This window comes from Clarias gariepinus, chromosome 26 (genome assembly GCF_024256425.1).
Source record: "Clarias gariepinus isolate MV-2021 ecotype Netherlands chromosome 26, CGAR_prim_01v2, whole genome shotgun sequence".
NCBI lineage: Eukaryota > Metazoa > Chordata > Actinopteri > Siluriformes > Clariidae > Clarias > Clarias gariepinus.
Window position 1 is genome coordinate 6,694,551 of NC_071125.1, and position 14,040 is coordinate 6,708,590.

The following is a 14,040-nucleotide window of genomic DNA, read 5'->3' on the forward strand; positions in this document are numbered from 1 at the left end:
CAGTCAACTATGAGTTCATGTTTAAGGTTTGTTAAACTTGCTTTCAGGAAGCCCTGGGACAGGGGTCATTTTTATTTATTTATTTACCTTTATTTAACCAGGCAAGAGAAATTAAGAACAGGTTTCTTATTTACAACTGTGGCCTGGCAAAGGCTGAGCTTTTTGGGGGTAATAGGGGAACTAATAAGAATAAAACATTTTAAGAAAGATACATATATACAATATAAATGAAATTACGAGAAAAATAAAAGCAAAAACAGTAAATAAGTTACATATATAAAAATGTACAATGTGAACAGTGGAACAGCAATGAATAAGAGCAGCTAATCTAAATAACAGCAACACACTTCTTTAAAGTGAGCTGAGATCCAAGATTGAAAAACACATTTAGGAATAAGATTATCCAGTTTTAACGTTTTTTGCAGGTCAGAAAGAGTGTAACAATTCTTGTAAGTAAGGAGGGGACAAACCGAGGAGAGTTTTGTAAATGACCATGTACCAATGGATTTTGCGGCGGGTATACAATGAAGACCAATTGAGAGAAGAATACAGGGTACAGTGATGAGTTTTGAATGGAGCGTTTGTTATAAACTGGATGGCAGAGTGATAGAGAACATCAAGCTTTTGAAGCAGGCCTTTGGATGCTGATCTATAAATAACGTCACCATAATCAAACATGGGAAAAATTTTCACCAGAATTTTCCTAGCAGATCATGTAAATGCTGAACGCATTCTATAAAGGAACCCAAGTTTTGATTTGATCTTAGACTTCAAATTATCAATGTGTTTTAAAAAAGACAGTGTTATCTAGCCAAATACCCAGATACTTATATTCAGTAATCTGATCCAAAGATCTGATTTTTTTCCAAACCACATGACTTTAGTTTGGAAATATTTAGCTGAATATGCAAATTGGAAAAAGTCTGTTGCAATCTATTAAAACTGAGTTGAAGTTGATCACTAATATAATTAGAAAACCAAGACAAGGATTTGTCGGAGAAGCCAGTATAGTAAAGTAAGATTATAGCAGAATTCACTTGAAAGAATTATTGTGGATAAAATGCTATGATTGTTACAGGCATTTGATACGTTTAAAAGCATGAAAACCTGCACATTTAAAATGTAATCAGAACTATAATAATGTCTCAAAAATATTTAGCGATTAAAAATATATCAAAAGTGACATGATGGAGAATTGCCCATACATGCATTGTTCCTGGCAAAAATGCTGAATTCATTTAGGGGATTTTAATCTCTCTCAGATCTTTTATTTTCACTGTCAATATTTGTATCGACTTGCAGTTAAGGCTGAGTAGGACAAGCCTTGAAAGTAATAAATAAATAAGTAAATCAATCAATAAATAAGAGTACAAAAAACACCTTTATTTTTAACATCAGACCTGATTCAGGTTTGTATATTTCATTGGTTTGACTTTAATCTTGTTTAGTTTTTTTGTCTTGGACATTTTGTCTGTAATTAATCTCTAATAAATTTTATTTCACTACAATAAAAGGAAAATTACACTTGAGAATTCAAGTAGAATTTATATTTTTTTAAAAGGCACAAATTTAGATTGGAATATGTAAATTTACGAAAGGTACAAAATAAAATATAATTTAAATATAAATATACAGTATATATAAATCATGGTAGTTTGTATAGCTTGCATATTTACAGAATATCTGATGTGTCTTTGGGTGCTGAATTATTAGAGAATCCTTTAACCTACTGTATAGCAGCTTCACCGCTCTGATGAACAGCTGGGGTCACAGCTGGGTGCACGAGCTTATTTGCCACTGTTGCGCAATGCTCGGGTTGGGGGTGCCGTCACGTGGTCTGCTCTGCGCACACCGTGGCGGCAGGTGGGCCACGAGGCAGCAACCAGGCTCTCTGCACTACACTACCCGTCGCTCCCCGCGCGCAACTCCGTTTATGCGCCTCATGTATATTCATACGGCGTTTCTGCAGTGAGGCGTCTCTCTCTCTCTCTCTCTCTCTCTCTCTATTTGGAGGAGGCGGCTCCAGTGGAGGAAGAGCTGAAACTCGCCTCGACTCGTCGCCGTCCCGCTACAGCGCGCGCGATGCGGAGGCTGCGCCAGTGTCGCTAATGGCAACCAGCGCGAGAGAGCGGGTCGGCCAGACGAACGGAGCGCGCGGGGGGACGCGCGTGAGCCGCCATTGTCTTTAACCAAGCGGAAAAGGATACGATTAATAAAATAAATAAACAAAACAACAACAACAACAAAAAACAATCGGGGTTCGTGTTCTGTGCTGGAGAGGATTTCGGTGCTGATGCTGATGATGCTGATGATGATGATGACGGTGATGGCTTCCAGACTGGGGCTTTGGCTTGTGTGTGTGTGCGGAGCGCTGTGTCTGAGCGCGCGACATTCCAGCAATGGTAACGCGATTTCCTTTTTTCTTTTTTTTAATGTGCTTTATTTTTAATTCCTTTAAGTCACTGAATTTGCAATTGTTATTTTGCATGCATTTATTATAATACATAGACTGCTAATGTGAACATGCTGTGTGCACGGATGGATGTAAACAGTCATGGCAGACAGAAAGAAGATCTATTTACTGCCATAACCTGTAATAACCTGCATCCTGAACTGGTTTTATTCTGTTACCGTAGCTGTGATAGTAATAGACGCGCGCATGCGTATGCACACGGGGCATTATGATCACATTTTTTGTATCCGTTTATTCTAGGAGGCGTCCTGGGGAAAACGAGGGCCTTACGTGATGATAGCAGGTTCCTCGGGAAAGAGAGCACGGTACCGGTGCGCTTGGTTTATCGCACGGATAACGGACAGACCGCGCATGACGTTCTGAGTACACGGGTGCGCGCGAGCCCAGGCACCGACCAGGTGAGCTTGCATCACTAAAGTTCATTCTCAAGGGTTGTTTACGTTTGCCTTTTTTTTTTCTTCATCGACCTAGGTTTCCAAAGAGGTTTCCTTTTTTATGCTACTTCGACTATATTTCTGTTTTCTCATTTTTCTTTTTCCTTGATGAAGTGTCCAGAAGGTCCGACGCGCGCGTCACTGGCAAACAAAGGATGCGCGTGCGCCTTTACAAAGTGCAACACACTATGCACATGTTTCTGTCATACTGTATGCAAAGTCAAATTACAGTGATGATTTAAGTATAAAATGCCGAAGCATTTGGTAAGTAAACCATTAATATAAGTAAGGAATGTAATGGGGGTGGGGTGGGGAAACATAGTGGTTCAGTGGTTAGCATGGCTGCACCGCCAGGGCTGGGGGTTCGAATCTCAACCCTAGGTTTGTGTGCCTGGAGTTTGCATGTTCTCCCCATGCTTCGTAGGTTTTCTCTGGTTTCCTCCTATAGTCCTTAGTTGTTAGTTGTAAAGTGACTGATGTTTCCACATTGCTTGTAGTGTATGATTGTGTGTGAGTGTGAGTAGGTAGGTAGGTAGGTACAACTTTATTGCCATTGGATAGTACAGGTACTTAGCAATGAAATGCAGTTTAGCAAATATATGCATGGTGCAGGTTATATACATATATACATATATACAACATGGCTATGCAGTGTGTATGTGCAGTAACTACAGAATAGATAATGCTAAAAGGAAAAATAGCAAGAATATAGCAGGTAATGTTCGTAACAATTGGTAGAATTGAATATGCAGAAAGACACAAAATTATACAAAAAGAGCAGTACTGTATTATTATGCAATGTATATAGAGATACATTGTGTGTGTATTACAAGTAAATATGTGTATAGTTTTAAGTGGTTTGTGCCCTGCACTGGGGTGGCACCCAATCCAGGGTGTCCCCCACCTTGTGCTCTGAGAAGCCTGGGATAGCGGTATGGAGAATGAATAAATGTTGTTTTAGAAAAAATATCAAGACCTCAATGTGTAATAAAAAGAAGTCGATGTGCTCAATCCGACATTGGCTATTCTCCCACAAAGGCATATTCTAAAGTGTTTTATTCCTCTTATTTTACTGAGATTTGTCAGCTATTACGTTATTCATTTTCTACTGGATAACATACTTTTTCATAAATTTTTTTAAAGCATCTGTGAGATCAAGTTTTAGTTATCCCTATTATAACAGGCATCACCAATTCCTCATTTTCTCTCTCCTGAAAGACAAAAAAACAAAAAACAAAGCTTGTAATGATCCAGCAAAACAGCACAGTGCACTGTGGTACAAAATATTCTGAGCATTACAAAGCGCTGACACTGGAGACTCCTTCCATGAATGTTAATTATGTTGTTTATCATGTTCGGCATTCACGTTCCTGTAAATAAGTCGTTACCATAGAAACCTTTCACTTAATTTGCAGCTGGTACTGCAGAAAATTAATCAATACCTTCAGATCAATCAGATTTGAGAGTCCAACAATGCTCTGGGATAAACTAGAATAATAAAGTAAGTGCATGAGCCTGTTTAGAGTGGCATAGGAAGCTATGCTTTTACTCTCATTTATTAAAGCAATTTTTATGCTCATTTGGTCACGAAAGATTGTCGTCTGTAGGCTGATCATGACGTAAGCAAAGAGCTGATGAAATGTTGTTGAAACATCTGCCATATTGTTGCCTTCATTTAACCGTTTATCATGCTAATGGAACGCTGCCGCACAGAGCATTAACATTAGCTACTGCACTAATCTAGCCCATTAATGAGGCTTCAATAAATAGAGGAAAAACACTTTACTTTGACTGTATAAATCAACACGCTACTTAGTAAAACCATGTGTTTGTATCCTGTTTGACTGACAAGAAAAGCATTTGAAATGCAGTGTGTGTGTAACAGTATGTACGAAATGTGAAGTTTACAATAATGAAATATGCAAAAATTTGCATGTTTATTTCACTGAAAAGTGAAGCAAGCAGAGGTTTATTGGAATATCAAGACATAATAATAAGGATAGCGGTATGTTTAAATATTACTGTTCCAAAGGAAGATTTTATAAAAGTATAAGGGGCGTTCAAGTCAAACCGGGATTTGCGAATCATTGTGTAAAATCGATTGACATCAATTTTGACAGAGAATTTAAAGCACTGTATGGTGATTTGAATGGTGCAAAAAAAGGCCAGAAGTCCATAAATGCTGGTCCCGGCTAAGGAGCCCACTACAGTCGTTCCTGTGAACATTCAGCTAGTGGAACGCCTGATCCCTGAAAATCAACGGATAACTTGATGTTTGTAGAAGATCTGGTTATTATTTCAAATATTTCAAACATTTCAGTGGTGCATACGTTTTAAAGAAGTCTGTACATCCATGAATGATGATCCTAGCCAAGCCCACTGCAATTACTCCCATGAATATTCACTAAATGGAAAGCCTGATCCTTGAAAATCGGCAGATAACTTTTCACTTTTTACGCATCTGTCTGTGGGGGAAGTGCACTCAACCATTCACCAACACCACTTGCACAGCTGGAACTCGGCTGGGAGTCATTGCCACATCCCCCCACCATAGTTACGTACAGTCCTGACCTTGTTTCAAGCCATTTCCACATGTATGGGCCATTAAAGGAGTTCCTGGGAGGCCAGCGTTTCAGCTTTTAAAATGATTGCTTTTAAATGCCACCAAATATGACGAGCCTTATTCTCTGAAATGTGAATATTTATGAGCAGCTCCTTTGTAGACATTGTTTGTACTGGCTTAGCTTGAAAATCCCTCTTCTTTTGAATGTCTCAAGGTTACTGAGCATATCATTATTGTGTGGATGAACTGATACCAATAGCGGTGAGATAAGTGGATTAGCAGTTTTAATCCTTGCGTCCCCTTTCACTAGCAGCGTAGTTGGGGCGTCTGTGTCGTCGCAGTTCTGAGCCTGGGGCATATTTTCCTTTCTGATTTATTTATTTATAACCTTTCTTTTGCGTGTGCATGCGCTAATGTCAGGATGGGGTTGGCCCGCCTTTAGAGCTGATTCATCTTGCTAATGTGCTGTATCGGTTACGATGTGGTTTCTGATGGGGGATAACCGAATTGTCTTGGTTATTTTCCAGCTCTACACTTCAGCTGTTTATCCAGTGATTGAGTAAATCTGAATCAATAACAGACGCAAACAGCACTTTGGTGAAGTATTGGAAGAAGCACTTCTACTTAGCTTTGATTTGAGTAGAATCGAAACCTTTTCACTTTCAAACATTTCCATTTCAAATATGTGACTTTTTCATTCAAAAGGAATCTTTTGTCGTGTTGTGGGTCAATGCTTTAGACACTGTCGGTGAACAAAAGGTTGCAAGTTCATATTCCAGGGATGCCACTAGAGGGCAGGACAGAGTCTAAACAACCATGTCGACTTGTAAAAATAGTTTTAATTTATATTATATTATGGGACGGTTATCTCTACAAAACATTCTACGTACTTGAAAAATATACTTATGCAAAGTATTTACTGCATTAGTATGCAAAACATATTTATTCGTCTGTGAGAAATTTCTAGGAAAATTATATAATAAACACATTTTTGCAAAGTGTGTTTGCGTTTATGCATTTAGCATTTATGCAAGAAACGTAAAGGATGCTCACAAATCGTAGTCAGGCATGTAAGTACTACCAGAATTAAACCTTACCAATTCCTTGGATTAGGACTGAACCATTTGGTAAGAAAAAAATAAATACACTTTAAGAGATAATTTTGACAAATGATGTTATTTCGATTTAAACTGTTTAAATATACTGTTTAGTATTCAAACATATTTAATTAAATGAATAAACGCTAATTTGTTTCACAAATTCGTAGTCTTGCAGTGAAAAAGTATTTACTTATGTACATTCATTTACCATGGTTACATATACATCATTAACACCGGGCCTCATTTATCAAACTAGCTACAAACTAATTTAGCCATAAATCATGTGTAGGAGAATTTACACAAGAAATTACAATTTGCAAAACTCATTCCCGTCCTTCAAGATCTCCTGAGTCTATGTAACTTTACGTCTAAGAAGACGCTCTAATGACAGCCCCTGCTGATCGCCGATTAGTTGCGGATTAGTGCCCTAACATTTTGTGAAACTCCCATGAAGCTCTTTTTTATATTAATGATATGACAGAAAACACTCCTCAATAAGGACAAATGAGACTAGCTATTAACATCTGGGACAAAATTAATAACACCCTGTAAGACATTGAACTGTACGCGATGGCTATGGAGGCTGAAACGCTGGAGTTGCTGAGCCTGATTACAAAGAGATTTAGTGCACGGCATGCTTAGGCGGTGTTCATTCTCTGTTTAGTCATCGTCTTGTCATTTTCACCTCTGTGAGCTTTGCTTTTTATAAACTTTTGTAGGCGTCACTAAATGTAAATCATCTGTGCTGTGATACTGTTTGGTAACTCGCGTGAGAAAAAATGAGTTAGCACTGAAACCTTTGTAAATGTGGTAAGATGACTTATTTGAAACACATTTGCATGTAACTTTGCTAAAAGACTGATAAGTGATTCTATTAGTTAGAAAGGCAAATAACGGTTTTACACGGATAATAATATTCATACAGTACATAGCTCATACCTAGGCGGCACTGTGGCATAGTGGTAAGCACAGTAGCCTGGCACTTTCAGGGTCCAGGTTCGATTCCCACCATTGTGTGCAGTTTGTGTAAATTTGCATGTTCCCCTGGTGCCTGGTGGTTTTCCTCCGGGTACTTCGGTTTTCTCCCACAGACTAATTAGACTAATTGGTTTTCCCAAATTGCCTGAAGGTGTGAATTACAGCATGTGTAATTGTATGCCCTGCGATGGATTGGTCCCCTCTCCAGGGTGTACCCTGCCTCATGCCCTTAGTTTCCTGGGATGAGCTCCAGGCTCCCCGCGACCCTGTAACGACCCGGTATAGACGATAGCGGTGTAAATATATTGTGTTTCTAATCATTGATGTGCCATCGAGCATTTATCATCTTGTGCTGCCTATACAGTACATAGCAAAACTAGCCTCGCTAAATATCTATGCTGGCACTGCTACTGGCTTTTTAGTTTAAACTATATTGAACTTTTGCAGACTTATGACTACCATGACATCAGTCACAACAGTGCATTACTGTGGCGTTAAATGACCTTTAAAGGAGATTCTTACTTCACAGCCAAGAAATAATAGAAATTGATTACCTGAAGACCTACCTACCGGATTGTAATAACCTAATGCAATTGATAGCTATTCTGATGATTGTTTTTACATGCAGTAAGTTATGGTGGGCTTTGCAACCTGAAAGGGCATTTATTTGAAGAAGTTTGATTTGTTGTCATAATGTGATTACATCATGTACCTCAGATGGTGTACAAATATGTGGTTGCTTTTGGATCTGGTGCCATTTGCTAGCGATAATAGGGCTTGCTTTGCAAATGGGATGATGCTATAGAATATGCTGTGCTTTACGCTTTATGAAACAATGTGCAGGTAACATTAACCAATACTTCAATTAGTTGATATTTCAAGCTTCCTAATTAATAGCTAAATAATTGTTCCAGGGTCGAACCCCAAGTAGCGTGAAATGGAAAGCTAGTGCACTATGTAAAGTCTATAATCACTTGTTCCACACACTAAGTAGTGCCCTTGATCAGGTGTTAGAGAGGGATTTGGGATTTGGCCTTGTGTTAGAAGCTGGTTAGCCATGAAACACAACAAGGACCTGTTCAGAGGCAATTATCAGATGTGTTTTCTTGCTGAAAGTGCTAGCATGACTAGTGTTGTATCTGGATCAACTTTTTCCATCCATGCAAAATGTCAATAATGCTAATGCAAGAGGCAAGTTCTAGTTTTAGTCTTGAATCCTTACTGCGGCGCCATGGGAAGGTGGGAGATGTTGCGAAATCTTGAGATTACAGGCATGTCATAAATATATAACGTGTTAAAATGGCTGGCTATGATTATTCTTTTTATATCCTCAAACTCCTTCAAGTATTCATGTATTATCACTAATCACGCCAACATCCCCAGCAACGACAGAGAAACTAAAATGAAAGGAACATAGTAAGAAGATTGAAACTTTTCCTTTCAAGTAAATACATTCAATGAATGTACGGACATCTCATAGGTTTTGGTAACTTCACATGTTCCTAAATATAGGAACATTAACTCTACTTCCAGCTGATGACACTTTCATTTGTTATGTTTGAGGTATGACACAAATCGATGGCAAAGAAGTATCTTTGTTTTTTTTTCTTTACGTATTTTTTTTTTATTCAAGCACCACTTGGAAGAACCAGGGTCCTTATTGAACCAATATATTCCACATCGAATACAAAATACAACAACAACAACAAAAAACAATAATGTAGAAGAAAAAAGATGAGATCATGCAAAACTTTTGCAAGATCTCGCAAAAAACTTCAGTGACTCATATACCTCAGGTTTGGTACAGTAAACTGCATTTAAGAATTTTAGAACAATTTAAGTCCTCCCGTTATTCTCTTGGTTTCCAACAAATAATAAACGAGTCTTTTCTTGTAACCAATCATGACACCAAATTCTTGTAATCGATGATAGCACAGAAGGCAGGATTTCTTAACCTCACTGGTTTCCCTTGGGTACTCGGTTTCCTCCCATAGTCCATAGAGCGCGAATGCATGTGTGAATGTTGACTGGAGGTCCTACCACAGCTGCAAATTGGAAATAAATACAGTGGTAATCTCCATTGGCCTCCATGGTACCTAGTTGGGCTACAGAGGTTCCTACAGTAAATGGATAGATGGATGGATATGCTAGTAAAAATAATCCAGGAGGCAGGATTTATTAAACTTACCTAGAAACTAAATAACCCTTTTTTTCCTTCTATGACCCTTAAGAGGCTCAGTAGGATACCATACTGTATGTAATCATTATGTCATACTTGCTTGATGAACTGGTGAATCCCTTTTAGCTGCCAGACATTTATTCTCTTTATACTGAGTTGATCTAAACAGCCCGAATCAGTGTTTTAGAAAATCACAGTGGAGCGTAATGGCTCATGATTCAGCAGTTAGAGCTTCCTGCCTGAGGAGTATACACTAAAACATTAAAAATGCTTCTGAATGTTTTCAAATGCCCTTAAAACTTGCCTGCTATCTTGCAGCAAGGTCTGTTTTTAGGCTGGAAAACAAGGCATTTTATTTATAGCATTTGATCGATGCAGAGATCGGGATCTGGTAGCTTTCTGTATTTAGCATTTCTTTAATTGGAGCATCAACAAAACTGCAGTGGAGCGAATTTAGTGAGGGTTTGGAGAGACGAATGGGGCAAAGCTGCATGATTGCAATCAATGAATTGAAAAAAAAAATGAGCGTAAGGAGAACCTGTAATGGAAACTCTGGTCTCTTCTTACACAGTTCCTTCCCTCTCTAAACACTTTGGATCTCTTTAATGAGATTGATGTGTGTAAGGTAATGCAGACTGGTCCAGGTGGGTTTGAAATTTGTGTAGAGGCAGCACTACTCGCATCACCGAGACAATAGACTTCTAGGCACGTGGGCAGAAATGTGTTCGGGGGGAAGGGTGTTTGGTCATAGCTCATTCATTGGTGACGTTTTGAGGATCCCCCTTTTACCCTTTTACCTTCAGCCCTTGTGGCTCCTTTGGGATATGTTAGATTAGGGTTGGGACTTCAGTCTATGCACACACTTCGATCGCTCCCTCCTTAACCGCACACACGTCTGCACACACCGAGTGAATACCATAAGAACAATGTGCTGTGAGCCAAATGCTTCCCCTCTTTCCCTGAGGGGGCTGTTATAAACCCTCAGCCATATGGGGCCACGCGGGCGCTGAATTAACCAGCGGCACAATCACAATGCCACCAGCCCCTGTGTTCACAGCAGAGCTGCAATGAATTAAAACCAATTAGACCACAAAGCCGAAACACACCCCTACCCAAAGCACTGCATTTAGACACAGCTATGCAAAAAAAAAAAAAAAAAAATGCACATTAGTGTTGTAGTCCCATGGAAGCCCGTTTCCAAAGCCAGGTATAAAAGAAAAACTACATAATCAGTTTACAAATTATGAATTGAGATGACTATAAGTCATTCATCCCATTCAATCCATCATTATTTACCCAAATCAGCTAATAAAAAGAGACCGAAGGAAGGAATAACACACAGTGTAGATTTCTGTTCCTGAAAACTAATCCATAACATTATCTTTTATTCTTATGGGATGTCTGCAAAACAATGTAGTTCCTGATATCACAAATATACCAGCTATAAACAGTAATTTCTTTTCATGTTCTCTTTATCTTCTCTCTTGAGTTAATACGACGATAAGAAGAATTGACTCGCCATAGTACTGAGAAACCGTAAAGTACTGTATAAACACATCTGTAACACATCTCTTTCCTGTGTTTGAAAACCTATGTACAAAACCCAGACCAATAGAGAGTTTTTCCATAAATGTTACTTATATGGTTTTTTTTTTGGAATATATATGTTTATTATAGGTTTTGTGTTTTGTGTATCGTCTGCAGGAGTATGAGTTCATGTGTACATTTTGCTGGCCAAAAGTATTAATACAACACTCCATAATAAAATTCCATGTATTATAGTTCACCATGTGCACAAACCAGGTGAATTCCCTTTCAGTTGCTGTAGTTTTAGTTGTACTAATTAGCTGAAGAACTGAGAAACTGGCTGTTTGGAAATGGTGCTCAGTTTCTGGAGCCATGGCATGGGTCATTTCCTGACATAAACCCAATAGAAAATTGTTGGACACTGGTGAAGCAGGCAGTAACAATCAAGACGCTGTCTTCTTCACATGATCCTCAGGAAGCAATCGAGCAGGCATGGATTGGACGAGTGACCCCAGAGTACTGTAGACTACTGTAGACTCTGTAGGTTTTAAAGAATAAAGAACTTTTATAAGCAATTTCATAGTGTAAAATAACACATTATTCTTAATATATTGTTGGTCATTATTTAAACATTTGAGAATTCCTGAAAACCTTTTTTCTTATACTTTTGGCCACCACTGCATAAGCTGTTAATATATGAACATTACTGTATTATTTTAAATTGGAATTTACTTTAGTAAGGGTGTGATATGCATGATCAGTATTATTTATTGAAATTTAATTTTTGTAAAAGAACCTAACCCAAGCCCTAACCCTAAACTCCACTTCTGCTCTGTCCTTTACAGAAGAATCATTTGGCTCAAGCCAGTTTCCAGGTTACAGCCTTCGGCCAGACTTTCATCCTAGACCTGGAACTGAATCAGTGAGTACCTTTGGTACACCTTTACTCCACTGTTTAAAATGCAGTTGCTCAATGTTTGCTATGACAATCCTAAAATGCTATTACGTTGTTATATTGTCACTGTGCTCGCTGAAATGATTAAGAGGTTAAGTAAAACACTTGCAACGATATGGTTAAAGAACATTTTTGAACGTTGGAAAGAGCAGAGGCTTTTGCTGCGCGTTTTGGAGCTGCTGATGGACTGCTTGATCATAATGGCTGGAGATTTGTGCTGAGGCCTCAGGAGAGGATCCATGCCTGGAGTCCTATCGATCACTGCATCCGGCTGATGGGAAATAATCTCTTGCTCGCTCTCTCTCTGTCTCTCCTTTTGCCGACAGCGAGTCTACACACTGTAAGACTGTAAGCATCTGCATATTTATTTACATTTACATTTACATTTAGGCATTTGGCAGACGCTCTTATCCAGAGCGACTTACAAAAAGTGCTTTAATGTTTACTACATTGGATACATACTTACACTTATGTTCATTCCATTTATGATGGAATGAACATGGGTGCAATGGGCCAGCCTTCCCTCTTTTGCACAGATATTCTTTTTTTTTTTCTGTTGTGTAAGGCAGAGATAGGAAGAGTATAGGCTTCTGTTCACTTCTCATCCTTAATCATTTGTACGTGTTTGTGCAAGTTTGGTTGTGCAGTTGGTTACAAGTTTGCGATCTTGACACCATGTTCTAATAACAGGGATTTCTGCTGTTTTGTAATGACTGCTGGCTGCAATCCTAAATTTCTTTTTTGTGTATTCATTACATACTAATGACCTTCTATGTGCTGTTTCCTTTTTGGCATATTTCCTACTAATAGGCCAAGCTTTCAGCTCAGTCATTGAAAATAGAAGTGTTGTTACAAAGCATTCCTGGAAAGTGTCCATATTCTTAGAAAAGTCATCTGGGGCGGCTGCTGGTGTGTGTTAAGGTTCACTGACATGGTACAAATAATCTGTATCTCGTCTCACAATATTGAACCTTCTTTTTGAGATTTCATTTAAACCTTCATTCATTTCTGGAGTTAAGTCAACTGTATCATGTTTAAGCTAAATCTTAGAAATTGATTTAGCATTAATCTGGTTTAAAAGGCCATTTTATTTTATGGCTAGCCTTAATCCCTAAAAGACAAGATAGGTCTTGTGCTTCTTTTCAGTAAGGTTTTATGATTTAGTAACATTTAACATTGAAAATAATACATTTATGTTCTTTTTTTTCTTCCTTCCTTCACTCTTTACCTTCAATCCTCTATTTTTTCATTCCTCCCTCCCTTCTGTCTAATCTTCCCTCTTCTTTCTTCCTTCATCCTATCTTCTCAATTTCTTCCCTTTCTTTATCTATTCCATTGTCCGTCCTTCCTTTTTTCCTTGATTCATTTGTTTTTCCCTTTCTTTTATTCTTCTTTCCAACTCTACCATTCTTTCTTCCTTACTTTTTATCTTTTCTTTCACCCTTTCCTCCTTTCTTTTGTCAATGCTTCTTCCTTTCTTCCATTCTCTCATCCTTTTTTCATTTCCTGTCTTCTTTCAGTCCTTCATTTCTCCTTCCTTCCCCTCACTTTTCCCTTCTTTTATTAAAGTTTTTGCTATTTCTGGCCATATACCGTACTATGCAAAAGTCTTATACACCCTTTTTTTTGGTTACTTTTTTTATACACGATTATTTTATTACTTAATTAAGTCAGTACAAAAATACATCACATTAGTATTTCAAAAAAGAAATATTACAGGGAAATATCTGTAGGCCAAAAAAGCAGCATATAATGTATAAGACAATTTTTTAGGCCAGAAAAAAAAGTTTCTAGGTTTTGCATGCATAAAAAAAGTAGCAGAGTCCTTAGA

At 38.2% G+C, this 14,040-nt stretch overlaps 1 protein-coding gene across 4 annotated transcripts in view; it reads left to right on the forward strand.

Moving 5' to 3' along the window:
* Positions 1–2,278: 2,278 nt before the first annotated feature.
* The window catches only part of adam22 (ADAM metallopeptidase domain 22), an 86,007-nt gene continuing 74,245 nt past the window's right edge, over positions 2,279–14,040 (forward strand). For 3 of the 4 annotated variants that reach the window (XM_053487632.1, XM_053487633.1, XM_053487634.1), the window contains exons 1-3: positions 2,280–2,402; positions 2,714–2,871; positions 12,100–12,176. In XM_053487632.1, coding sequence (XP_053343607.1) covers positions 2,294–2,402; positions 2,714–2,871; positions 12,100–12,176 — 344 coding nt within the window. In that variant the 5' untranslated portion in view covers positions 2,280–2,293. Of the gene's footprint in view, positions 2,403–2,713; positions 2,872–12,099; positions 12,177–14,040 lie in introns of all 4 variants that reach the window. The other variant, XM_053487635.1, reaches the window with a different exon arrangement.